Genomic DNA, 27,940 nt, shown 5'->3' on the forward strand with positions numbered 1-27,940 from the left:
AACAAATGTTTTGATAATAAAATAAAAAAAAGTATGCAAGATTACATATGCATTACACTACATCTTGCAGTCAAATGCACCAATGAGAATCGGTGAATCCGCGCATGCGCACCTCGTAAACCCTGCTATGCTTATAACCCTCATCCGGGTGTTTACGGTTCCCGTTTGGCGACCTGTCGCCATCTGCCTGACTTTATTTAGCTAAAGGAAAATTTGGGTTAAAACCCATTTATTCATCCGTTTTCCTCTTTTGGAGAACGGCTAACGCCTTGTGGGGCGCAACACTTCCCACGCCGAGGAAAAACTGCGCTTTTCAAGGGGCGAGGCCCCGCTTTTTGGGCACTTGTTTTTTTTTGTGTTAGCACACAGCTTTTTTAACTGAGACATTTGGATTGTGTCTCTGTTTTTCTTTCGGTTTGTTTGTGGTTAAGATGTCGCCGTAATGGGGTCTCCGCGTTTGACAGAAATGAATAAGGGCCTTCGTCGCCTGACCCGCATTCACAACAACCCGTTGTTTTCCCCGTTTACCCCGTTTAATGCTAAAGAGCTCCGACGCTCTCTCCCCGGAGTTCGGCCTCAAAATGGAGAAAAACCCAAACGCAAACAACAGCAGCAGCACGAAGATCCCGCCCCGTTCCAGCTCTACAGGCTCGACTCCTACAGACTCTAAAGCCAAAACAGGTACAGAATCAGCGTCTTATACACAAACAAACGCTTGTCATGGTCAAATGTGAGGGGGAAGTGTATATACGTGTTTGGGACTTGCGGCATGGTTTTGTTTGTGTCTGCCGAGATGACGTAGCCACGGCTAGCGATTGGCCTGTTTCTTGCATAAACAATGGAGAAACTCGTACAATATTAATAAAGATTAGTATTTAACGTGTCGATAATGAACTCCCATTCATTAAGAGGCAGTATTTTCCTCTGGAATTGTTTTTCAGGGATTTTACCCTTTTTTTAACCTATATTTTAATCAACATAGAATAAATCCATAGTAAACTAGATTTTCCTATGATAGAATATAAAAATAAATTAAATATTCTATGTAAATACTTATATTTTAAATATATTTAATGATTGCTGTTACATAAATTTAGTGGAATTAAGTTTGTTTTAGGTAAATGTTAGGTTAGTAGTTTATTGGAATTAAGTTTTGAATCAAATCTTTTGATATGTTTATTTATCTATATAGTGGAGTGACTACATGGCAGTACACGTGTTATCAGAAAATGAGTATATATGAGGTGGAATGGATATATGCACTGTACACCACAATAAATTGCATAAACATGTGCCGAAAGCTGTAAATTCTTGGAAAAGGGTGGAACTGAATTTATCAGCATTAAATTATGAGTATTATCAATGTTATTTAATACCATGATCATAAAATTTAAAAAAATAAAAAGGTGTCACATTTTATGAAGGGCTCATTTTATGTGTAGGCAAAGTGAGTTCCTCATTTAATAATCTGTTATTTAATATTTATAATTTTGTTATCCGGGTATTTAATAGCATTCAAAAATACGAGTTCCACATTTTCCCAACTTGATCAGACTGGATTTACTGTGTTTATGTAATTTATTTTGGTGTCCGTCTGTGTCAGTGCATATCCATTATCCACCTGATATAAACTAATGTTCTGATAACACAACATGGGTGTTGTGTGTGTGTGTGTGTGTGTGTGTGTGTGTCACTCACTTATATAGTTAAACCAATATCAAAACTGAATTCCCCTAAACTAACCCAACATTTCCGAACGTATTCCCCCGAGTGGAAATTCATATTTAGGTTTAATTTATCTGCTACTCCTCTTAGTAGCTGATCGGATGCATGAGGATCATGGTCAGGATCTATTCTTGTCAGCAGTCTGCCATGTGACCAGAAGAAAATCTTCAGTGCTGTGTTGCCCTCTAGCTTTTGGATGGACCCAAGAAAGCCTCCAGCATATCAGAACCAAATCACTGTAAAAGATAACAAACTTAAACAGTGTTGTCTATGTTTTAGTTATGACAGTGTTTTTATGTAGGCTTCTGAACTGTATGGGACAGGGATCTCTGCTGCCGGATGATAAGCTGTGCGTGTTTACACCCCTTGCTCTTATCATGGGGTCCTCTAAAACACTTTAAAGTGCAGCGTGTGACTGGATTGATTAGCTAAGGCCTGTGTGAATGTTGTCAAAAATATTGAAAAAATATCAAATTGTCAGTATTGCAATCAAGAAAATGCAATATTTTCCCGAAATTGCTGGAGGCACCTTCTTATCAAATAAAATGTTCTGCTTGGAGTCATATATTCATGTATTTTGACACAAATCCTTCTTCTTCCGGTTCTTTTAGATGGTAAGAATAATGGGGGCTCAAAGCGCTATAGCCGCAAACGTGAGCCTACTTTTGCCAAGGCCGAAAGCTTTCCAGGCCCACGTCGCCCCCAGCCACATAAAAGTAAGAATTTTGACAAGAGACCCCCTCAGAGAGGTGGCGGAGGCGGGCGACAGTATGGACTCGCTGGTGGTGGGAGAAGAGAAGAGGTGTGTTACATTAAGCCTTTGGATTATGATTCATTTGTGCTTTCATGAAGGGCTGTTTTTATGCTTCTTTATTGCATGTTAAATTGCAGTAATCATGTTGGTTAATGAACTACTAGACAATAACACAAAGTAAACAAACAGACCTGTAGTTACATGGAGTAACCAGGATAAACTGTTGGGTTCTCTCTCACTAGGTAGCAGAGAACCGCCGGGCAGAATTTAGCCCGGCTCAGTTTGCTGGACCCAAAAAGATAAGTCTGAACCACCTGCTCAACTTTACGTTTGAGCCAAGAGGAGGCCATTTTGGCTCCGGAGGTGATGGCCATTCCTGCTGGGGTCGCCGCAACAAGTGGGGTCACAAACACAAGCCCTTCAACAAGGAGCTTTTCCTACAGGCTAAGTGAGTACAGCAGAATGTGTTGCATACTTTTATATGAATAGGTATTAAATCGCACATAACAATATTTAGTGTACCGCAGTGTTATTTTTAGGATCATTAATGTAGTATTATATTATTTATTAAAGGGGTCATGACATGAGAAATCAAATTTGCCTTGATTTTTTGACATATAAAAGGTCTTTATACCATTAAAACATCCTGTAAGTTTTATAGCTTTAAGGGATAGTTCACCCAAAAATGAAAATTATGTCATCATTCAATCGCGTCGGAGGATTATATGTTCGTTCTGAGCTTTTTGTTTTGTAAAAGAGGCACAGTGTAATGGGGAATTCTCAAGGAAACTTGTTAAAAGATGAAGCAGCCAGCTGTATTGGATCTGATTGCAGCTACATCACAAACCATAAGTAAATAATTTCATGAAGCTTTGTCTGTAAATGAAGTATAATGCTTTCAAAACACTTTCTCGCGTGCATTAGCGAGTGGGCGTTGATGCTGTTTCCAATGCAATGACGTTATGCAATAACCAGTCCAGTCATTATAGTGGCCGTTTACTGACAAGCCTTAGCCCTTTGACGCATATGATCATACTGGTGTGATTAGAACCTTCAGTGCATCACATGATCAACTGCTAAATTCAAATGCACTTTCGTGCTTTGGCTGGCGCTGAGTGAGTCTGTTTCTGGCTCAGTGCCTTGTCATATATCACAAATATTTAGTGTTTTCAACCACATAATGTTTATTTTTAATGTTTCAGACATTTAAATACACAAAAGTACTAGCAAAACAATACATTTATAGTTTGTAAAATACAAACTGATGTCTATGGAAGAGGCAATAACAATCCTTTCAACTATAAATTGACAACATGTTTTACTCATGTCAGATACACATTGTGTAGGTAACTATAAAGTTTACTCTATTCTTTTTCAACTTAACCGGCCACTTACTTTCATGTATTTCAGGAGAAATGGGTGAATAACTCACACTGGGGTGTCAGCTAGAATATTTTAAACTTGCGTGTGAAAGGAGCCACCCTTAAAAATAAATCATTTCAGACAGAGGGTCAGAATGAAAGTTGAAAATAATCATTTTTCCACATATATATAGTTTTTTTTTTTTTTGTTTTTTTTTTTTTTTATGCAAAGAACTTTTATTTTTTAGTTTTGATAATGAAAATTAGAAATGATGCCTTGGCAACTAACCAAAATATTTACTGAAAGTATTATCTAAATTGCTAAATTTGATTTCAGTTAACATTTATTTCAATTAACATAAATGTTTTTTAATAGTTTTAATTAACTGTAATAACAATGGTGGACTGTTAAAGGTGATTAAACAGTCTAGGTCTGCTCCACCTTTTTCCATTTGGCCAAACTGGATTTACAGCTTGCAGTCAATGTGATTGTTTAACTTGTTCTGGTGTTCTTTTGTGTCAGTTCATGTAACCAAAAGAAAAAAATGATTTGCTGATGAGTACATCTTTTTGTCCACAAGTTGCCAGTTTGTGGTGATTGACGATCAGGACTATCAAGCTCACTTCACTGATCCGGACACTTTGGTGGACTGGGACTGTGTGCAGCAAGTGGTCAGTTCAGACTTCACACTTCCTTGTATATGCTGTCTTGTCTTAAAATGTTGCTTATGACGTTGTTTTCATTCCACACAGCGCATCTACAGTCATGAGGTGCCGTCTTGTCCGATCTGCCTGTATCCCCCTGTGGCGGCCCACATCACGCGCTGTGGCCACATCTACTGTTGGCCATGCATGTTGCACTACCTCTCTTTGAGTGAGAAGAGTTGGTCCAAGTGCCCTATTTGCTATGAGGCCGTGCACAGCGCTGATCTCAAGAGGTTCATACCCAAATTGCCTGTTTATAATGCTTGTTTGCTTTTGGTTAAAGGTGCAGTAAGAGATTTCTGAGAAACACTGTTGATATTTGATATATATACGGCGATTAAAACGGTATCAATATTTATCGAAGGTACGTCTTAATCGATAACGATAGAAAAAATGTTCAATATAATTCTCGATATAATTTCACTTAAATGGATTAAAATGTAAACAGACATGAAATTCGGTTGCATGAACAACTCTCAAGCTCACTCCGTCCCTGGATCACAAACAGACGTGCTATGAGTGACATGCAAACAAGCTGCTGTGGAGTTCAGTTGCGCAATTGCCACGTGAGATCAGAACACACAAACACATGAAAATGAGTGCTGTACCTGCCGGCGACGAGGAGATTGTGAATTAAAGGACGTGGCAGTTTCATGGTTTCCTTACGTCTTACAGTTGATCTACTAGGCTACTTCAAAGTTCGTCTTGAGAGAGCAGTTGTCATGTCGGTATTAACAGCTGCATAAAGTGTTTTCAACCACACAGTATCTTTATTTCTGTGTTACAAATATTCAAATGATCACAGAAGTACTGAGATAAAAGTTTATAGTTCAGATAAAGTTATAGTTATAGTTCAGATTGTCTATGTTAGTTCAGATTGTCTGTGTTATCGATAAAAATAGAGCAAATCAGTTCGGAAACTTGGCGCCACCAGGTGGCGACAAGTGACTGTTAAAAAATGTATTTGTCATTGAATCTTCATTTAACAGATTTTCAAATACACTGATTCATCCAGTAATGAAACAAGAGAATTTATGAGCGAGTCATTGAATCATACATCCAAACAGATTTTTAAAAAATAATTAATTCAAATATATTTAAAATTTTAAAATAGACTGCATTAATTAATATTGTGTCAGAACTTCTAGTAAATTACGTTATTTGGTTGAATTCAATTATTTTTTTTTTTCACTAAAATGTTTTCAATAATTATCGATACCAATCAATATGAAACATTATATCGTGATAATTTTTTTAGCTGTATCGCCCAGCCCTATCGACACCCAAACAAACACACCCCTTCCTTCATTGCTCCGCCCCTAATATAATAAATATACTCTATGCACCACAGGCAACCACTAACAGCTGACATATCAGACAGCTCACACAAGTGTGGATGAATCAGCTGCAATTCTTTAACAACAACAACAGCATACGACAGCTTATCTTGGTTCTGTGAAACATTGGAAAAAAAGTGTCATGTATCAAGCAGAAATAAAGCAATCTTCCCGCTCTCTAACATCTCTCCAGCACTGGAAAGCTTTTCCGATATTAATGCGGGTCCTAGCTCTTACCTGACCGTAACCCTTCTTCCAATTATATTCCTCTGACCGCTCCATCTTTGGTAATATCTCAGCCATCTCTCTTTCTACACATGTCCTGTTCGCTCGCTCGCTCTCTCTCCTCCTCATGAACGGATTGCTGATTGGCTAAAAGACTGTTATGGTGCTCGGTCTGATAGGTCTGATCCACTTTTTTTTTTTTTTTTTTTTTTTTTTTTCCGTCACACACAGAACAGAAATCTAGCGCAAATTCACAAAATTGTTTGTTTAGGTGTTGATTTAAATTTACAACAGCACTTCTCAGAAATGTCTTACTGCACCTTTAATGTGAACACCATGATGTAAACCTCATATAACAAAAAGGGTAAAAAAACAAAAAACACCTAGTACATAAGTGTCATATACACTACCTACCAATCAAAAGTTAAATAAGAGTTTTTAAATTGTTTTTGAAAGAAATCTTTAATGCTCAACAGGGCTGCAATTATTTGATGAAAAATACAGTAAGAACAGTAATATTGTGAAATATTATCACAATTTAAAATGTCTCTCTTCTGTTTTAATGTATTGTAAAATGTAATTTGTTCCAGTAATTGTAAAGCTGAATTTTCAGCAGCCATTACTTCAGTCTTCAGTGTCACATGATCCATCCTTTAATATGCACAATGTTGATTTTTACTGTCTTTTTGATCAAATAAATGCAGCCTTGGTGAGCGTAAGATTAATTTAAAGGAACAGTTCACCCAAAAATGAAAATTACCCCATGATTTAGTCACCCTCAAGCCATCCTAGGTGTATGACCTTCTTACAGACAAACACAATCAGAGTTATTAAAATATATCCCGGCTCTTCCAAGCTTCATAATGGTAGTGAAGGGGGCGTGAGATTTTGAAGCCCAAAAGTAAGAAAAATATCCATATTTAAAACTTTATAAACTATAACAACTAGCTTCTGGCAGACGGCCATACACATTGATTTATGGTGAAAGAGTAGCCCCCTGACGTGATGTAGGAGTAGTGTAAGCTTAGGTGAGAGTAGACTCCTCTCGTGGTTCAAATAAATAGGACTGTGCAACAAACTCAAGTTCCTCTTCTCTTATATCAGAATCTTCTGACATTTCTCTTTAAAAATTCTCATTTTAGACTTCTAATTCATGACCAGTGTTTTGTTTTGCTCTCTCCTCTGCGCTTCCACGTTAATGCGTTGGGTCAGGGGTTACTCCTTCACCGTAAATCAGTCTTTTTCTTACAAAAACCCATCACTTCGCATCAGAAGGCCTTTATTAACACCCTGGAGCCATATGGATTACTTTTATGATGGATGGATGTGCTTTTTTTTTGCGCTTCAAAATCTCATGCCCCCTTCACAACCATTGTAAAGCTGGGATGAGCTAGAATATTTTTTTTTTTAATGTAACACTGTGTTCGTCTGAAAGAAGATAGTCATATACACCTAGGATGACTTGAGGGTGAGTGATTTTTGGGTGAATTATCCCTTTAAGATAAAAAAAAAAAACCTTAATTATTCCACTTTTGATCAGTAGTATACAAATTTACTCAACAAATTGTAATGTCTCATTTATGTTGTCATTGAAACCTATCTTGTCAACTTTCAGTGTGGTTGCCATGGAGACCCGTCAGTACGTGTCCGGTAACGTCATCACTATGCGTCTGATGCGGAGAGAGAAAGGATCACTGGTGGCTCTTCCCAGCTCTCAGTGGGTTAAAGTGGAGGAGCCCATTAATTTTGATGGTGAGGCATTCTGCTGTTTGCATGAGATTTTTGTGGTGTTGACTTTAGTATGTCTTATTTGACACTTTTTCTTTCCCCCCATTTTCTGCAGATGTGCATTTGCGCGCATACTCTAAGCTGCTGCTGGCGTCTCAGCAGCAGGTTTTGGGTTTACTGGCTGAAGAGAGGATGGCTCTCCAATCCCAGCTCAGCCAGGAGAAAGACGACCCACAAGCCTGTTTCATACAGAGCGCCCTACTGCAGCTGCAGGTACACATGCATTCACACCGGCTTATGAATGTTGGGTTGGACAAAACTAGTTAAACAAGCCACACTGCTGTTTTGAAAAGTAGTTGGTGTAAGTTACTCAAATGGTTTAGATGTTGACATTGAAACTATTCAAAGGCACAAAAACATTTGAATTTTTTAACTTGTATAGATTATGCCATTTATTTTTTATTTTTAAGTTTAATAAACATTTTCAGTTTCATTAGCTGTTTTATTTTAACAATGTGTCCGGGAAAAGCTACAAAATGTACAAAAAGCAGCGGAACCTTTATTATGCCGCAGTCGCCGGCGCCACTTCCGCTTTTCCGGTCATGAGTATGAGGTAACGCAGCTCTGTTTATCATATTAGATACATTTGAGTGTGTTGAAAATGTTATAACGTTACTCTGTGCGTTTGCTCGGTGGCTGCTGTGAGACACTTGTTACACACTGCTGTAAGCTAGATTGATTTTAGAATATCATATTAAATGCTGGGTGGCTTGTGTTGATAAATGGCATGCAATTAATTTTAAAACGTATTGTATGATGGAGAAAATTCTGTATTACTGTTACTAAAAATAAAGCTGCATCTGATTGTTAACTTGACAAAATAGTGTTTTTCTCTGAGGCATGGTAAAGCATGGTACTCTCGAAAAATCAAGAAAATTAGATTTAAACAATAAGACTAAACGTGTTGAGCTATATAACAACAATTAGTTTTCTGACTATAAACGTAATCAAACAGTTGTTCCCTTGTCTATTGAAATGTGTAATATATTAAAGCATCTTTGGTGTTTCCATGGTTTCTACAAAATAAAACCGAAAACCGAGGCAGACCGAGGGTTAACGTGGGTATGACGCAATTGACAGGCGACTCCTCACAGGTCCTGGAGTCTTGGTTAAAATTGCAATTTTCTTACGAATTACAAATAGTTGGAAACATTTGGGATATTGTAAGTACTCAAGTGAACAAAATATATAAAACTGGCCTAGTGGTTTTTGGATATTTTACTGCAAAATTCTTACATATTGCACCTTTAATAAACAAGTAGTTTGCTATATGTTACTCAAAAATATCTTAAACTACATTAAAGCCATTTAAGAGGACAATAACTTGTAATGTGTAATTTATTTTATAATCTATTATAAACCATTTGTGCTTCATGCTTTTATAAAAATCTGAATATATATACAATGTGACATTTAAAAAGGCTAATCAATTTTTTTTTTTTTTTTTAAACTGGAACAGCTACATGATTTAGAAAATCGTTGAGCTATTTTACATTATTGAAAGTGTTGTTAGATTTTGTTCCTCCCAAACACTGCACTCTAACATGTAACCCACACACTTTATCTCTGATTGAACAGGAGCGGGAAGAGGGTCTTTTGAAGTGTCGCCGTAAGGATGGCGGTTCTGTCGATGGGGTGGACATGAGGAAACTGTCTCTATCTGAGAACTCCTCTCCAGAGGTGGCTGTGGTCAAGAACCTCACTAACTCCAAGGTCAGTAGAAACTATGCTCCTTTCTTTTAGTACGACTCTGCTGCTCCACAGGCTCTGGGCTTCAGAATATAATGATCATGATGGTCTCAATCAAAGGCTAACGCAACAGCTTGAGGCCGTCTACACTGAACGTGACAAAGCACTGCATCCAGTATAGACAGCATTACTGATTAGAATGGATTATATTTGCATTTGTCGCGTCACGCTGCTCATGTCTGGTGGTAAAAAAGTTGTACTTATTATTCATATTGTATTGCAAAACACTTTTGCTGCTATTGAGGTGGGATATGGGTAAGGTTAGCGACAGGTTTGGTGGTTCGGGTAGGTCTAAGGTGGAAGGGAAGGGTCAACTGTGCAATTATAGATGTAATTACGGAACTTAATTACAGCTGTAATTTTTTTTTTTTTTCCCAAATAAAAGTACAATGTAAAACATATGTATACTTTAAGTGCATTGTATTAAATGATTCACTTAAATGTTAGTACATAGTAGATACTATGCACTTAATATAAATTGGGACCTGAATATTGACCAAATATCAGTGTGAATGGTTGGGCTTAATGTAGTGTGTCCCACCGCAGCCCATCCTGCAGTATGCCTCAGCTTTTGATGATGAGCTTCAGGAGGCTCATGAGGAGCCGGTGGAAGAGATGGCCGCTCAGAGTGTTCCTGAGGTGGCCGAAGAGATGCTTCAGGGGGCTATGGAGGACAAACCTGTTGAAGAGACCCCTCAGACCAGTCAGGCCGCTGCTCATGGCCCATATTACTACTTCTATCAAGGTTTGTGTTATTTGTAATGATGCTTAAAGCTACCAGTTAATTGCATTTTCCCCATTGCATTTTAGTTTTGTACACCATAACTCTGTGTAAGCGATGGAGAGTAAATATGACTCTATCTTTTATGTCTGTAGCTGAGGATGGTCAGCAGATGTTTCTGCACCCAGTGAATGTGCGCTGTCTGCTGAGAGAGTACGGGAGCCTGGAGAACAGCCCTCAGTCTATCACCGCTACCGTAGTGGAGATTGATGGGCACACTGTGTCTGAGGTACTCACAGTCTCACACATTTATGACAGTACTATCATACATTTTCACATGACCTCAGTGCCCAGTTAACATCCTGACATTAAAAATTGTAATTTTGCAGCTTTGTGTATATGAAGAATCTTTTACTAGGGTGAATTTATGCTGCTCTCAAAGGATCAGGTTTTAAGTAATGCCTACCATGATGAACTAATTAACACAGACCTCATTTGTAGGATATCCGCCGTCGACATCGTTACCTCTCTCACCTGCCCCTCACGTGTGAGTTCAGCCTCTGTGAGCTTAATCTTCAGCCGCCCATTCTCTCAAAAGAGACCTTGGACAGCTTCGCAGGTACAGGCATGCTAGTAATACAATACAGTAATACAGCTCCACTATAAAATAAGTGTAAATGACAAAGAAGTATTAAATAAGTTTACACTTGTAGTAAAATTAGTTAAAACAACTAGCTTTTATTTTGGTGGAAAACTGCCCTTTCTGTGAAAACAAACATTTACAAACTGGAAATGGGAAATGCTTTATTATACTACATATGTCATGATTCAATGTTTTGCTATACAAGTTTGGGGGAAAAAATAAATGGTGATTTGTATTTGCGAGTTCTACAAAATAGTTATTAAAAGTTATTTTTAACATTTTTGTCTTTCTGCCAGATGACTTGGAGAAACGGAAGCGCCTGAGACAGAAGAAAGCAAGGGATGAAAAGAGAAGGGAGAAGAGGATTGAGATAGAGGAAAACAGGAAACAGGGGAAATGTGAGGATTTACTTCCCCATTGCTTATTGTGTTTCTGAAGAAACAATTTTTTTTATTTTTTATTTTAAAATTAGACAAAATGTCGAATTGTAGATCATTATTGAACTCAATTCAGGATGTTGTATTTGGTTTGTCAAGGTGTGATTATTGAACACGTCTTGGTGTGTTGTTCAGATCCAGATATGCACATCGGGCTGGAGAACCTCCAGCATTTTCCTGCGTTTGGATCTCCTCCTCACAGCGGCTCACAGATGCAGCTCCCAGAGTTCCTGCTGGGACCCCCGTCTCCTCTGAGCAGCAGCCCTTCATCAGGTAACATTCTCTCTCTCTTGCCCTGGCCTTCAGTGCTTTGTCTTTTTTGCTTATTTCCTGCATTTATTTCAGATGGAGTGATGTTCCCTAGTCTGAGTGAGCACAGTCCGTCCCTGAGTGTCGCCAGTGTGGAAGAGGACTCTCACTGCATGTCCTTCGCTCAGGTTTGCCTAAAGCACTTTCTTTCATGTTTATAACAACAAAACAGTCAATATCATAGCCATCACATTAATTTCACTAAAATGAAATTAAAACTAAATTTGAATATAGTAAAAAAAAAAAAAAAAAATGCCATTGTGAGTGTCAAATTGTACCTTACTGATGATCTTCTCTGGTGTAGATGCTGAAAGATGGGAAAGCCCGTGTGGATGTCGGGCCTAAAAGCACCCAAAAGAAAGGTAAGCCTCCTGTCAACACTTCACTGACTGATACACTTGTTTCTTGCTGGCTCACTGTTAACTAACGTGACATGTTTTCCTCCATACAGACATGTTCTTGGCCCCTCCTACAGCAGACAGTGATGGAGAGAGTGACGGCTCGGATCGGGTCCCAGTACCCAGTTTCCAAAACTCCTTCAGTCAGGCCTTCGAGCAGGCTTTGTCACAGCTGGACAATGGAAATCAAACCCCAGCACAGGCTTTACCCATCCCTGGTGAGAAAAACATTTCTGTACACTACTGTTCAAAAAGTCTGGGGTCAGTAAGATTTTTTTTTTTTGTTTGTTTGTTTTGTTTTTGAAAGAAGTCTCTTCTGCTCACCAAGGCTGCTTGTGTTTGATCCAAAAATACCATAAAACCAGTAATATTGTAAAATATTATTTTAAATAACCGTTAACTATTGTTAACTGTTAATTACAGCAGCCATTACTTCAGTCTTCAGTGCCACATGATCCTTCAGAAATCATTCTTTTGTAGCATTATACATTAATGTCACTTTTGATTAATTTAATTCATCCTTGCTGATTTAAAAGTATTGGTTTCTTAAAAAAATCTCACAGGCCCCAACTTTTTGAAGTTTTGTAATGTCATAATTGTATGTAATTTATAAAAAAAAAATAATAATAATTAAAAGAATAAAAGAAGCGTTAATTTGGCAAAAAAATAATGGGGGTGACTGCATCAAACTCAGACACAAGTTTCCTTTTAAACACTAATAATAAAACATTTGTTAAATCATAAAAGTGCATAAAATGCCATACAGGGATCTTACATGATTCAAATGAATCACTAAATTCTTTCTTTGAACCAGCTGATTCATTCAAATGATTCATTAAAGTGAAACTGAGCTCTTAAAGTGAAACTCCCCTCATCTAGCTCACACTGAAACAAAGAAAAAAAAAAAAAAATACAAAGCAGGCATTTTTTTTTATTTTTTTTTTTTTTATATATATATAAATGTTTGTTACCTTTCTTTCCATTTTAGATGAGAAAGGAGGGAAGAAGAAAAAGAAAAAGCAGAAGCTTCTGTTCAGCACCTCTATGGTTCACACCAAGTAAACACTGAAGTTCACCCTTCACTCCTGTCACTATCTTCTGCCTTATTCCTGTCATATGCTTAGATTTCATTATATCCCTCAATAGCAGCTTCCTTCCTTTCATGCCCCAGTCGAACGAGACCCTCTCCAGACGTTCAGTGACCTGCAGGAAGTTCAATAGCAGCAGTGATTGTACTCACCATTGACTCAGTATTAGAGATCAGTCCCACAGTTCTCTTACAGAAGGGACTTTAATGCGTTGTACTGGAAGAACAGACTTCTGTAACTTCAGCGTATGTCTCTCTTATCAGCATTTAAAGAGGTCTAGATCAGTTCCATTTGACATGGCGCTGTAGTTCAGTACTCCATTACTGTCCAGAATGTGGATGGAGAAAAATGATATGGTTGTTGGTTATGGGTTGCAGTGATGTATTTTGGGGGGTCATGAGGTAGCAGTCAGCCAGCTGCAGAGACGTCCTGCCCCCCCTCTTCATCATGACACCGTTGTACTTCAACCTTCATGCTTTGAATCTTGGAATAAACCTTAGCAATGCTAAAAAAAAAAAAGAACCTAAAGTGAGGATTATATGCATTTGAGTTATTCTTCCTGTCAGGCACATGCGCACAAAACTATGCTGATTGTAACACATTCATGCTTGTTTGTTTACACGCCATCACACATTTTTCTTCCTGTTTAAACTCTGAGCTCTTGTTGTGAACTTCAGTTTGAATTCAACTTACCAGCTGTTATCATTATCAGCCTGAGAACTGCTTTTCACAATCAGACACATTAATAATACATAAAAATGCAAACAAGATCATTTTTCTGCTGGAATAGCTAAGAACTTAGTGGGTCTTTTAAGCACTTGACTTTTAGAACCTCCAACTATTAGACAGGGTAAAGAGCTGCTCATGTTCTATAGTGTTCAGATGTTGAGACCAGCTGACTCCACTGCTTGCTGCGTGTTGAGTGAACTGAATATGTAAAGACAAAGAAAGGCTATATAAAATTTTGTAGAGGGTTCAATTTTTTTTTTTCTTTCTCCCCCCTCTATATTTTTTTTCTGATGAAAAACCTGTGGTAAAGAACCTGCATATAGATTAAGTTGAATAAATAAAGGATTATTATGCACTGGCATTCTGTTTGTCTTATTTAAAACATTTTAATTTCACCCTTTAAAAAGACCATTGATATTTCTGTGGACATTTGCATATCACAAAAATGGTGCTTCAAAAAAAAAAAAAAAAAAAAAAATTACAGGTTTATATGAATTTTGATGTTTATATTTTTGCATTAATACTTTTTTTTTTTTTTTTTTTTTTAAACGTATGTATTCACCATCACTTCCTGTATAAAAGTTTGTTGAAAAAACAAAAATCTAATTTTATAGTTGCTTAAAGCCGCCTTTGCACATTCCTACATTCACATCTTGCAGTTGTCCATTATGATTGAAAGAAAAGCATAGTAGGTTTTCTATGGATAATCAATGTAAATAATTATGGAATAAGAATAAAATAATTATTTCTGTCATAATTAACAACCCATGTTAGCATTCCCATTCATAGCTGCTCACCTTTAAAGGTGCTCTATGTAAGTTTTTGACTGTACTAAAGCATAAAAATAGCCTACCTTAATATGTTTGTAGATATTTATTAAACATGCTCAGTTCACATGTTCATTTCTCTGAAAACCAATGCTACATCCAGTTATTTTACTTTGAAATTTGCGTGTCGGAATTTCTGTTTTTGGCTGTGTACGAAATCGCCCCCTATACCCTTAAATAGGGCACTATTTGAGGGACAGCCATTTGTAGTGGTGTCCGAAACCATAGTGGACGATGTTGAGTGCACTCATTCAATCCCACAATGCACTGCAATAACGAGTGTACAACCGATACACGCTCAACGGCTAGAGAATACCCATAATGCATTGTGAGAGCCACGCAGTTGAATCAATCATCCATTCATTTTCCAAACCGCGCTGGTCCAGTATAATATCATACAGGTATAATTTCCTTTTTAATTGATCATTAAATCGTTTAAGGTTTGTACATTCTAGTTTTCATGGCAGTTTAACATAAATATTCATCACTACTGGAGCTGCCAGATTGCTACATTTTAAGTGATTATTAAACAACAGCACAAACTATGCGAAATCGGCAGCCCTTCCGGTGCACTCAGTGTCCGAATTCACTCACTCGTTTCATTCACTCCTTCAAGTGGACTATGTTAGTGGACTAATGTAGGGAATAGTAAATGAGGGTTATAGGGGGTGATTTCGAACACAGCATTTGTTTCGGTCCGTGCAAGACCCATAGACTGTAGGCAAGACTGCACGTTGACAATTTACCCAATAGTATTTTGCCACCCCGGGTTGCCAGTTGGTGGAAAACACACGCAGCGAATTGCAGCCATGGAAGCCAGCGAACAAACTGGGTCAGAGATCGCAGATTCTACCCGACCTAAAAAGCCTCAGCACCCATCTAAAAATCTCTCTGCACGTTAGCATATTAAAACGTAATATCAACTCATCATAAACCAACTAATCATCTTACAGTGTGTAAGTCTCCTCACCTTCTAATGTCAATTGAGCTCGCTCCTGTTGCATGTCTTCAAACTGGCAACCCGCGAGAGCTTCGAGTCTGATGAGGAGGGGGCGAGGCAAACAATATTTTGAATTTGGACTGCAGTGCCCATTTCAACCACCAGCTGTCATTCTTACATAAAGCACCTTTAAAAATGATCACGCCCATCACTAACTTAAGACTTGTGACTATATAACTAAAAAATGTAAGTTCTCAATTTAAAAGTACAATTCAAGATAATTTGTTCATTAATTCATGTACTGAAATGTAGTTAAAACATCTTTTTTTTTTTTTTTTAATTTATACTAATGTCTGATTAAAACATCTACAAATGTATAAAATTGACCAGAGATCAGGTAAAATGGTAAAACCTATTATTTAGTCTACAGGTAAAACCCATAGAGATTTTGTCCGATCTTAGCGAAATCGCATGTCTCATGGGTTCAGAGATCACTGCCCCCCCAGCGGTGAACCACTGAAATTTCGAAACAGTTATGTAACAAAGCCTCGTTTACTGAAATCACGTGACTGTGGCAGTTTCATACACGCTCCAAACCACTGATTCAAAGCAAAAGATTCATAAGGTTTCAAAGCTTCATGAAGCAGTGTTTCGATGTCACCCATCCCTACTAAGCATTCCATAAACTTTCAAGTCATATTCTATTCAGTATTCAGAGACATTTATTCTTATGGTCACAGATCAACTGCTCCAGTTGGATACAGAAGGCATCATGCTCCTTTTGTTTGCCAAAATGATTTTATTCTCATATTTTGATTACACACAAAATTGTACTTATACAAAATGGGCGGTTACACAAATGCATTATTCTTCTCACAGTACTGCCAAACAAAGTCATAGATGCAATTCAATATCAAATCACTGGTTCAACTTCCTCACCCCCTCTTTATTGTCAGATCAACTGGAAAACTGTAAGGCTACAGGATAAGAACAGAAATGAAACGCTTTTGTTTGGTTAATCTCAGTAAATGCTTCTTAGATATGGAAAACCAGTACTAAAAAATGTGATAAAATGAGAAGATTATGTGTATGAGTGAGAGGAGCGCAGAGGTTTTTTAAGGACGTAAAGAGATGCATTCATGTATATATCGAGCGACAACGAACGGATAAAGATGGATGGTGTTCATGATGGAAGGATAAAATTGCCAATATTTGGCCACACTGCGTGTCAGACGGAGCAGATATGAAAGCTATTAATCGATAAATGGCACAGGATGAATTAATGAAGGAACAGAAAATCATTGGACGTATGTTTACAGCTGCAGGTACTTTGTCGCCATGGCAAGAATTGGGGCTCCTGTTGGGACACCAGGGAAAGGGCCGCTGGATCCAGCAATGTCGATATGGGAGTAAGGCAGAGGTTTGTCTGAGTCCACTCCATGCTGAGGGGGAAAAGGGGTAGATGGTTAATACATGCATTTTTGCAAAAATTTTACGTTTTTAACTTTTTCTCCATCAGCATTTTATTAAGTTGCCAGCACCAGAATCATTTTTTTTAAAATCATTTTTGAAAAAAAAAAAAAAAAAAATTACTAGCTTCATTCATTCTTTTTTTTTTTTTTTTAAATCAACACTTTAATGTGGGTAACATTTTGAACAAAAAGCTGAGAAAAATCAGACTCAGAGCCTGAGTCTGTGCAATAGTGAACCTGAGGTGAAACCGGGATTTATATAGCATCAAATAACTAACTAAAACAAAATTTATTGGGAAAACGAACACTTGAACATACATCTGTGTGATAAGAACTACCTAAAATGACAGACACCATCTTTGGAAAAAAAAATTGTGTGATTGGATTTTTGTTTGGCTCACGTCTCATTCGATTACATGGAGAGGGCGGGGTTTATGACCTATACTGCAGCCAACCACCAGGGGGCGATCAAAACGCTTTAGCTTCACTTTTCAGGTCGTGTGTGGCACACTTGAGCTGCGTCCCAATTCAGAGGCTGCATCCTTCGAAGGGTGCATTCGATTGGAAACAGTGCCCTCTATCAAATAACAGTGCAAACATGGATTTCCGAAAAAACTCATCAATGGTGGGGAAGTCTTGTGTCATAAATAACGGAAAAAAACTGTCAATGGCGGGGAAATGCTGTGTCATAAATAACGCAAAATCTCATCAATCTAAACTGATCTACTACATCAGGAAACTACATCAGGAATAAGGTTCTTCCCATAGTTCTCCACGCTGAGATAGAATCTATAGGTGAGTGTGTGTGCGTCTACCTTATCTAGTCCAGAAGCCATGATGAGGAAGGCGGCGGGCGTCTGGTGTCCCCGTGGTGTGGCAGATGAGGGCAGGTTATTGGACTGCAGGATCTCCTCATACTCAGACTTCCCTTTGTGGAACTCATAATCCTCCCGACGAATAGTGGACACCTCAAACAGATCTCCCAGCACCTCTCCCGCTGCCACACAAACAGATTTCTGACAAATGAAACTACGTTTATAGAAACAAAAACAAACGCATCTTAGCTCTTCTTACCTTTCTGCCACTGCAGAGCGTTTCCTGAGCGTTGAGCAGCACCGTTATCCATTATGATCTACAGTGACATATGGAGAGTGACACGGTCAAAATGAAAATGGTCACAGTAGCACTGATGTGTGATGAACATTGTTTTTTCTACCCTGGGAAGATATGTTGAAGTACTCACAGAGTAGTGCGGTCCCATGGCTCTGATAGCATGTCCTGTCAGAGTGGCAATAGTGAAGAGATGAGGAGACACCTCCTTCAACGCCTACAGAAACATACACGAGAGGTCCAGACCACAAAAAAACGATAATGTCATACTTAATATAATAACTTATCAATTGAAATAGAATGAAATAAAGACGAAATATTAGACGAAAAAAATTAACTTGAACTGAAATAAAATAAGTTTGGTTGAAATACCAATAAAATAATTAAAAAAGCTAAATAAAATTATTTAAAAAAGAAAAAAAAGAAAACTGAAAATATAAAAACAAAAAAGCAATTGGGTGCAATAAAATAAGCTTTAGAGCTGATTGATTCTGGTTAAATGGAGAATCTCAATTTTTTTGTTGTTTCAAACATAGATCATGATTCTCCCACGATTCCAAACAGACAACTAAACAAAATAACATGTAATTTACTAGAGGTTCTGAAAAAATGTTAATTGTTGCAGTCTATTCAAAATGTTTAATTAATCTAAATGAATTATTAAAAAAAAAAAAGGTTTAATGAATGATTCAATGACTCGCTCATAAATACTTCACTTGTTTCATTACGAAATGAATCAGCGTTTTTGAAAGAATCTCTTGAATGAATGATTTATTGACAAATAATTTTTTTTTTAACAGTCACTTTTCGCCAGCTGGTGGCGTAACAAGGTAATCGATACAATCGTTATTTGAAGCACCATGTTAAAAGGAACACTCCACTTTTTTTTAAAATAGGCTCATTTTCCAACTCCCCTAGAGTTAAACAGTTGAGTTTTACCATTTTCGAATCCATTCAGACGATCTCCGGGTCTGGCGGTACCACTTTTAGCATAGCTTAGCATAGTTCATTGAATCTGATTAGACCGTTAGCATCTCGCTCAAAAATGACCAAAGAGTTTCGATATTTTTCCTATTTAAAACTTGACTCTTCTGTAGTTAATCTTCTGCGTAATATCATTGCGCCTGCTGCAGCCATGGTACGGCAGCAAAGTTCCTTGATTATTACGCCGGAATGAGAGTATAGTTCCTAGCCATATCGGCCTAGAAAATTGCAACTTTTCATTTTCCGTCGGTCTCAGTACACGATGTAACTACAGAAGAGTCAAGTTTTAAATAGGAAAAATATTGAAACCCTTTGGTCATTTTTTAAGGAGATGCTAACGGTCTAATCAGATTCAATGAACTATGCTAAGCTATGCTAAAAGTGGTACCGCCAGACCCGGAGATCGGCTGAATGGATTCGAAAACGGTAAAACTCAAATGTTTAACTCTAGGGGAGTTGGAAAATGAGCCTATTTTAAAAAAAAGTGGAGTGTTCCTTTAAGCCCAAAGTATAGTTCAGTTTTTACGCGTACGCGAGGGTCAACGTACAGTGCGTGTGACACGAATTTCGTCATCAGAAGAGTACGTGCACCACCGAATTTTTGTAACCAGTTGCACAAGCGCATTTAATTTTTTTGTAGTAATTAGTTTATCCACAAGGTGGCAACTGTGCCCTGGGGGTGTCGATTCACAAGGTAGTCAAAGAAAAACTGCATAAACAGAACAGACAGGAACACATTCAAGCTACAGCGATAATGGAAGCCTAGATAGACAAGAGATTGTGCAAAGAGGTTAGAAAGTACCCTAATTTGTACAACTCCAGCAAAGATGTTAACATGGGTTGTAACTCGTGGCGAGAGATTGCTCAAAACAGCGTATGCGTTGAATGTATGGAGCTAGAAATATGACATAATGATCTGAATTTGAATTGTGTAAATTTGAATTATTGACAAGTGTCATTTAACAGAATTGAATATTAAGTGCCATTTTATATAGATTTGAATTTGAATTTTTTTAAACTTGAATCCTGGACATTTGAAATTGAATTTTTTTATGGCATAATTTTCTACATATGTATTTTCAAACAGCGCATTTTTTGTTCTGAATTCTTAGACTGCAACATAGTCTATGTTACTCCAATTAATTAACAGATTAACAAAACAACAACAAAAAAAAACTGCGTAGTATAGACTTTGCTGAATTTTGGTTCATTTTTGCGCTCCACAAACCTGTTCACGGAAATGATAGAAAGCGCATCCTGTTTGTTTTCTTTATTTTACAACAGCACAGTATTTTGTTTTTATTTGTAAGTGTTAACAAATAAACATAAACGCACGCTTTAAAGTTTCCAATGATGATGTGTTATCTGTATGACCATAAATGACGGAGGATTAATACAATTATAATTAATATAATTATAGCCTACTGCTGTTTAAGGAAAGAATCAAAGTGATCGCGCCGGCGCCTCATGCCTGTACAGTACACACAACAGGCTATCAGTTGGATTGTTAAATTGACATCACAGTCTGTTCATCAAAATAAAATGCAGTCGACCGAATATACCGCTTGAATTCACTGAGCTCCTGAGAGCGACCCATTCTTTCACAAATGTTTGTAGAAGCAGTCTGCATGCCTAGGTGCTTGATTCTATACACCTGTGGCCATGAAAGTGATTGGAACACCTGAATTCAATGATTTGGAGGGGTGTCCCAATACTTTTGGCAATATAGTGTGTTTTAAATGTAACATTTTAAACATCTTATTAAAAAAAAGATATGCAGAGTAGTAGGTGGTACACACAAGCAAATTAGAGTGAGAGTACAGTTAAAGGTATATTTTTATATAACAAGATGATTTTGATCTCATGATAGTACCCTTTTAAATCTTAAAATAGTAATGCATACTATTCTATATGCTGATATGTGTGTGTACCTGCTCCTTCATCTCACACAGCAGGTCCACCATGACCATTCTTCCTTCAGCATCAGTGTTTCCAACTCGGACTCTACGACCGGCACGAGACACCACCAACTCATCTGCCACATAACAATCTGCCAAAGGGTAAAAAAAAAAAAAAAAAAGGATGACAAATACTTCGTAACAGACACCCAAACCTGTCAACACATGCAGACAAAGCTGCTTACCAGATCCGACACTGTTCCGCACCATTGCCATCGCACCCACAACCTTCAGGTGTTTGGGCTTCAGTTTGGCTAGGATCTAAAACAACAACAACAACAACAATGATATTAGACTCTAATATTCTTCTGATCTTCAGTAATATGAGCAGGTGTGTATGGGATCAGTACCGTGAAAAAGCCAGCAACAGCCGCAGATCCACATTTATCTCTGTGCATTCCAGCCATGATTCCACCGGCCTTGATGTCCGCTCCACCGGTGTCATACGTAATGCCCTGAAACAACATACAATGTTCATATGGACTGGAAACTGCTCTGTCCTGGGTGTCCAAATACAATTAACCTAAATATTACCTTGCCAACCACCATGAGAGTCTGTTGAATGGGTCCTTCTCCACTGTAACTCAGCTTGATCACTCTGGCCTGATGGCGCGGCACAGCTGAAGCAGAAACATCAGCCTTTTAACACTTATTTAACTTAATGATACATTACATAACACAGTCACTAATGAGATCCAGAGTTGGAGTCTTGAGCTCTGGAGAACACAGAAATGTGGCCTTTATCTAGGTCTTATGCTGAATTTTCAGCATCATTACTCCAGTGTTCAGTGTCACATGATCTTTCAGAAACCATTCTAATATGCTGATTTGATGCTCAAAAAAAAAAAAAAAAAATTATATATATATAGAAAACAGTTGTGTTGCTTAATTTTTGTGGAAACTATGATAATTTTTTTTCTGAATTTATAATGAATAGAATGTTTAAATGAACAGCATGTATTTGAAATAGAAAACTTTTGTGACATTATAAATGTTTTTACTGTCACTTTTAATCAATTTAATGGATCCTTGCTGAATAAAAGTATGAATTTCTTAAATTTTTAAAAAAAATAAATAATATATTATATTTTTTTTCTGTGTTTGGAAAATTTTAAGATAAATTCAGTGTTTGAAATAAAATGTTATTATGAATTTATTTATTAATAAATCAATCAATCCTGCATTTTCTCTTTTTTAGTTTTCAAACTAGATGTTATGGATCAGTGCTTTGAGGGATCTAGTTTTGGCTCTAACTGATCTGAAGAGTGAAATCTCTCTGTAATTCCATATTAAATCCACATTACATTATATGGATATTATATCTATATATTCCATATTAAACTGTGCTCTTACTGTTAGCACAGCGGTTGACTGCAGCCAAACAGGGGTACTCCTTCTCCAGAATGTTCAAATTACTCACTACTGTCACCTAAGAAACACATGGAGATGAATGAAGCATATCAGTTCTTATTGGCATGAGATACAGCTTTAAACTGTATTAAATGTTCACTCAAAGACTCACCGTTACAGGACTATCCTTGAAGACTGCTTGAACATACTCAGCTACACGTGGGGCAGCCATTCGCTCCGGGTCAGAGCCACCGATATCACGATAGACAAACCTGCACCATACGCAAATGACCTTTTTTATTGCTTATTGTACACTGTAGGTCTTAGTCAAAATGATAGCTCAAAATTGGGGACACAATAAAGAACACACAATCATACCTGCCACTCTCCAGAGCATTAGCTAGCTCAGTAATGGCGGCTCCCTCTGTCTGGTTCTTCGCCCAGACGCCCAGCACCGCCACCTTATGAGGGGACGTCTTGGGCTCCCTCACCTCTAGAGGCTGACAACACAGATATTAACTAGGTTACGCTGGTACTGACAAGCATTAAAGTCTAAAACTAGAGAACAGAGAGGTAGAAATAATAGAGCAATACTTCTATAAGATTCAGTGTTACTTTAGTATTACTTGTATAGTATTTATATTTTGGATAAGTTTTTATTTTAATTTTAGTTTAAGTTTTAGTAATTTTATTGTGCTTTTGCCTTTTTTTTTTAGTTTTATTATTATAGTTTTTATTATATTTCTGTTTGGATTTATTTTTATTTCAGTTTTAGTCATTTTAACTTAAACATTTTATTTCAGTTAGTTGCTGAGGCTACATTTCTAAGTTTCGTTTAAGTTTTAAAGTTAATCATTTCATCATCTAATATATATATTATTTTTTTATTTCAGCTTAAAGCACCCACATTAGGCTTTTCAGATATTACCATTCATGTAAGTGTGTTAAAAAGCTATTTCTAATTCTGAACTGTAATTCCAGTCTTACTTCCTGCTTAAATCTACGTTGGTTTGTAACAAATTTGAATAGGATAGAGGGGAAGGAAGTTCAACACTCTTATTTCTAAATCTGTCAGTCAATAAATGTGAAAAAGTAACTTGTTTTAACTTATTTTAAAAAGTAATTTAGATATTTTGTTGTAAATTGAAAAAGTAATGCGTTACTTTACTAGTTACTTGAAAAAGTAATCTGATTACATAACTCAAGTTACATGTAATGCGTTACCCCCAACACTGCTCTTTGAGAAGTTGACGTGCAATGTATATTATGAGAAAATTAAAGTGTTTTTTGACCTTGGATGCATGTGAACCTATTGTAGGAGACCTCCAAAACAAAATTAGAAAACTTTAAAATAGCATAATAGGGGCATAAATTATTTTTTAATAGTTTTCGTTTACAATAACAACACTAGTTAGATCCAAAGGAGGAAGTCAATGTGCATTTTAGGGAAAACTGAATTTTTAACGTGACCATTTTAATGATTGAATAAAATAAAGTAAAAATGTACAATTAAAAAATAAATAATACATAAAAACAATGCTTCTCACCATGTAGAGAGCATGCAGGGCTCCCAGCACGGCTGCCAGGGTGTTTTTTGCATAGCTGTTATGTGGGGGACAAACCAGCAGAGGACGCTTCATGCCAGTTTTCAGAGCCCTATGACAAAAAATAATTCAGATCAATGAAACAAAACCTTTAGATGAGTAAAAGTCTTCTTCAAAGACAGAATTATGTCCTAGAAGAACAGCATGTCAGGGACATGGACATTAAAGACACAATATTGTTTTCACAGGATGTAAGTTGATCATTACGCATCGTGTTTGCATAAGCACCTCTTAATGCCATTAGCAGCAGCGTCACTGAACCGCCGGACATCATCATAATCCCGATTCACTGGACCAGTGCAGGCAAACACCAATCTGTTTCCAGGGAGACCAGGAGCCTTGACAACCACGACCTCTTCCCCGAAGCAACAGTCCACCTAAATGAGAAGAGTGACAGAAGTGTGCAATGAAAAATAAAAATACATTTAAAACTCAGTGCTGGTTAGATGTGTGTGGTGTTGAACTCACTGCACTGTAGTCCTGTAATGGTGCTTTCAAACACTCCAGCTCATCAGGGAGCTCCTCAAAACTTTGGGTTATCAAGATAATGCCATCAAAACTGTAAAAGAGAGGAATAATCCAAAACATCCTTTACGATATAGCAAATATTCATACTTTCGCTCTAATATACATACTGCAAAATATCCGCAGTAAATCCAAACAGTGTAATAGCTCACCATTACACAGCAAAAAAACAAACAAACAAAAGATATTCTTAATCTGTATTTTTTTTGTCTTTTTTTTTTTTATTATTAAAAATATAAAAACATCCTTAAAACCACATAAACTTGTGAAACAGAATTGTGTAAAAGGTTGGGGTTATATTAAGACTTGTTTACATGCCTATTAAAAATCATTTTCGTTCATTGAAATAAAGCTGAAATTAAAATACAATATAAATATTTGGGGAAAAAAATAAATAAATGAAAAATACTGAAATGTTGCCTTAGCAGCTAACTGAAATAAAATAAGTTTAAGCTAAAGTACTAAAATTAAATATAAATTAAAGCTAAATAAAAATATATAAAATTAAAAATGACAAAAATACACAACAAAATGACTAAAACTTAAACTAAAATGAAAACGCAAAAGCTAATTCAAAATATTAACAACCTCTATAATGGTATATAAATAAGCCGCTTTCGCTGGCATATTTTTTGTTCATTAAAGGGTTAGTTCACCCAAAAATGAAAATTCAGTCATTAATTACTCACCCTCATGTCATTCCACACCCATAAGACCTTTGTTCATCATCAGAACACAAATTAAGCAATATAATCAATACTTTTTTTAAGGTCCAGAAAGGTACTAAAGACATTGTTAAAACAGTCGACGTGACTGCAGTGGTTCAACCTTAATTTTATGAAGCGACGACAATACTTTGTGTGCGCAAAAACAAAACAAAAATAACGACTTCATTCAACAATCCCTGTCATTATCCTTACACAGCTGACGCAGTAAGCACAGTGAAGACTTCACTGTTTACGTCCAAATGCCGGCTCAGTATTGGCCAAAGCTGATCACATGAGCAGCACAACGCATGTGTGTGATGCTGACTCAGGAGCCGGCCAATGATGAGTCGGCGTTCTGACGTAGAACCTGGAAGCGCTGGACATAAACAACGTACGAGAATGACGCAGAAGAGAAGATATTGTTGAATAAAGTCATTATTTTTGTTTTGTTTTTGCGCACAAAAAAGTATTCTCGTCGCTTCATAAAATTAAGGTTGAACCACTGTAGTCACGTCAATGGTTTTAACAATGTCTTTAGTACCTTTCTGGACCTTGAAAGTGTTGATTATATTGCTGTCTACGGAGGAGTCAGATACATCTCGGATTTCATCAAAAATACCTTAATTTGTGTTCCGAAGATGAACTAAGGTCTTACAGGTGTGGAACGACATTTCATTTTTGGGTGAACTAACCCTTTAAATGTATTAAAAAAAAAATAACAAAATTTGTTGACTATGTTTAAAACAGGAATAAATGACTTGCCAAAAAAAAAAAAAAAAAAAAAACGTTACTTATTATATTACTGAATTTTGCTTTTTATGTATATGTTCAGGTATGTTGTTTTAAGGATGTTTAAGCAATTTTACTGAAAAATAAAGACAAAAATGCAGATGGAATTTTTGGGAAATGTAGTTTAGTTCACAAAGATTCAGACTTGACACAAACTATACTCTTACACATCAGTGATAAGAAAGCAGTCTAAAGTCTGAAGTCTGTGTATTGTTGATTGTAAAGCAGGCAATGATGAATGACAAATGGGACAGGGACACCATACTGCATGTCTGTGAGGCCACAAGATTTAGCACATTGAGTTTGAGACAGGGCTTTACTCACTTCTGATCCTTGCAGTCAGAGGTCCACTGGATAGGCTGGATACTGGATGGAATGAAAGACAGAAGATTAAAAACTTTACACATGTGCTGAGAAATTTGCTTTGTTGAAGGTTTAGTGGAACTTGCTTAGTTACCGTGTTTACGGTCATGAGAGGCTCTTCAAAAGTTAAAACATAAGTTGATGTTTAGCTCGACTCATTTCAACTGCTCTTATGATTTCTGATAATGTTTGATTGACATTTGAGTGTCATTTGGCAGTTAGGTACAGTGGGGTCCAAAGGACTGAGACTATGACAAAGGACAGTGAATATGCTTCTGTTTTTCTATTTAAGGACATTTTTTTAACTAATGGTAATATATACAGATTTGCTTATTTGATTGGCATCCTAGAAATTGTGCAGAATCTTAGAGGTCTCTTGAAACTTTTGAAAACTGCAAACGTTTGGCATTTAAATGACAATTCAATTCAAATGAATTAATGCATTGAAACATTTGCAGTAGTCTTCAGATTAGGGATGAATAAACCACTTGCAGCTTCCACAAGAACATTTCCTCACTGCTGACATGGCAAATTCAAATATTTATTTTTAACGATGTCAGCATTGAGGAACTGTTTTGCTGAAACTGCTATTTAATTAGGCTATCCTTCATTCGTACTCTAGATGGGGGCTGCGACAGGGTGATAGTGAGTATATGGAAAACTTAGAAAAGTGTTTTTTTTTTTTTTTTAATGCATTAATCGTCGATAAAAATAGCTGCCATTAAATTTGACCCCCTGCTCTGGAGCAAAGCGCAAAACCCGAACCAAATATAATTTGCATTATCCTGCAAAGAAACGGATGAATAAATAAATCTCCACAGAAAAGATTTTAACACGAGACCAATATCTAGCTTTTAGCAATTATTAATTAAAATAACTGAATTTGAAAAACAAAAATATAATCGTTCCAAACACAATATACCCCAAAAAACAGCAGTAATGATGGAAACTTATTTTAAACATTAACAATTATAAATAATCCTCTTACTTCACAGACATTCTCACGTTTCCTTCTCTCGCCTTGCGAAGAAAGTGAAGTCGTGATGTCAGCTGAGCTGACAGACTAATCACATGACCAATGGTGTCACGTGATGCATGAAAATGTAGTTTTCCCGTACTTTGTAATGAAATAAAATTCACAGAAATTGTGGAATTAATGCATTAATTTATTTCAAATGTGCGATTTTAATACGCATCTTAATGTTTTAACTCGCGTGTATTTTAATATGACGAATTCCTTAAATGACGTCCTTCTCAACAAATATTCCTTAAACTACAAAATACAAACCGGAAGTCATCAGTGATGACAAGCCCAACTCATTTCTGCGAATCGGTTCTTATG

The 27,940-nt window shown here is 36.8% G+C and overlaps 2 protein-coding genes across 2 annotated transcripts; one reads left to right on the forward strand and one right to left on the reverse strand.

Moving 5' to 3' along the window:
* The first annotated feature begins 138 nt into the window (after window positions 1-138).
* On the forward strand, window positions 139-14,330 carry rnf10 (ring finger protein 10). The gene is made up of 17 exons (XM_051902061.1): window positions 139-681; window positions 2,337-2,527; window positions 2,722-2,927; window positions 4,422-4,512; window positions 4,594-4,778; window positions 7,723-7,859; window positions 7,951-8,108; window positions 9,474-9,608; window positions 10,191-10,389; window positions 10,521-10,654; window positions 10,867-10,984; window positions 11,305-11,406; window positions 11,581-11,718; window positions 11,791-11,882; window positions 12,059-12,116; window positions 12,206-12,370; window positions 13,141-14,330. Exons 1-17 carry the CDS (start codon window positions 537-539, stop codon window positions 13,212-13,214), a joined length of 2,328 nt encoding a protein of 775 aa, XP_051758021.1. The 5' UTR covers window positions 139-536; the 3' UTR covers window positions 13,215-14,330.
* A 2,185-nt stretch (window positions 14,331-16,515) lies between these two features.
* Window positions 16,516-27,789, reverse strand: zgc:152830 (uncharacterized protein LOC767682 homolog). Its single transcript, XM_051902067.1, has 16 exons — window positions 27,587-27,789; window positions 26,560-26,601; window positions 24,683-24,773; window positions 24,443-24,591; window positions 24,158-24,266; window positions 22,989-23,110; window positions 22,783-22,882; window positions 22,614-22,689; window positions 21,795-21,880; window positions 21,611-21,715; window positions 21,446-21,521; window positions 21,234-21,352; window positions 18,452-18,535; window positions 18,283-18,340; window positions 18,024-18,205; window positions 16,516-17,178 (listed from the first exon to the last, which is right to left on the reverse strand). Exons 1-16 carry the CDS (start codon window positions 27,595-27,597, stop codon window positions 17,050-17,052), a joined length of 1,539 nt encoding a protein of 512 aa, XP_051758027.1. The 5' UTR covers window positions 27,598-27,789; the 3' UTR covers window positions 16,516-17,049.
* Window positions 27,790-27,940: the final 151 nt, after the last annotated feature.

The sequence above is a fragment of the Ctenopharyngodon idella genome, chromosome 8 (assembly GCF_019924925.1).
Source record: "Ctenopharyngodon idella isolate HZGC_01 chromosome 8, HZGC01, whole genome shotgun sequence".
Lineage (NCBI taxonomy): Eukaryota > Metazoa > Chordata > Actinopteri > Cypriniformes > Xenocyprididae > Ctenopharyngodon > Ctenopharyngodon idella.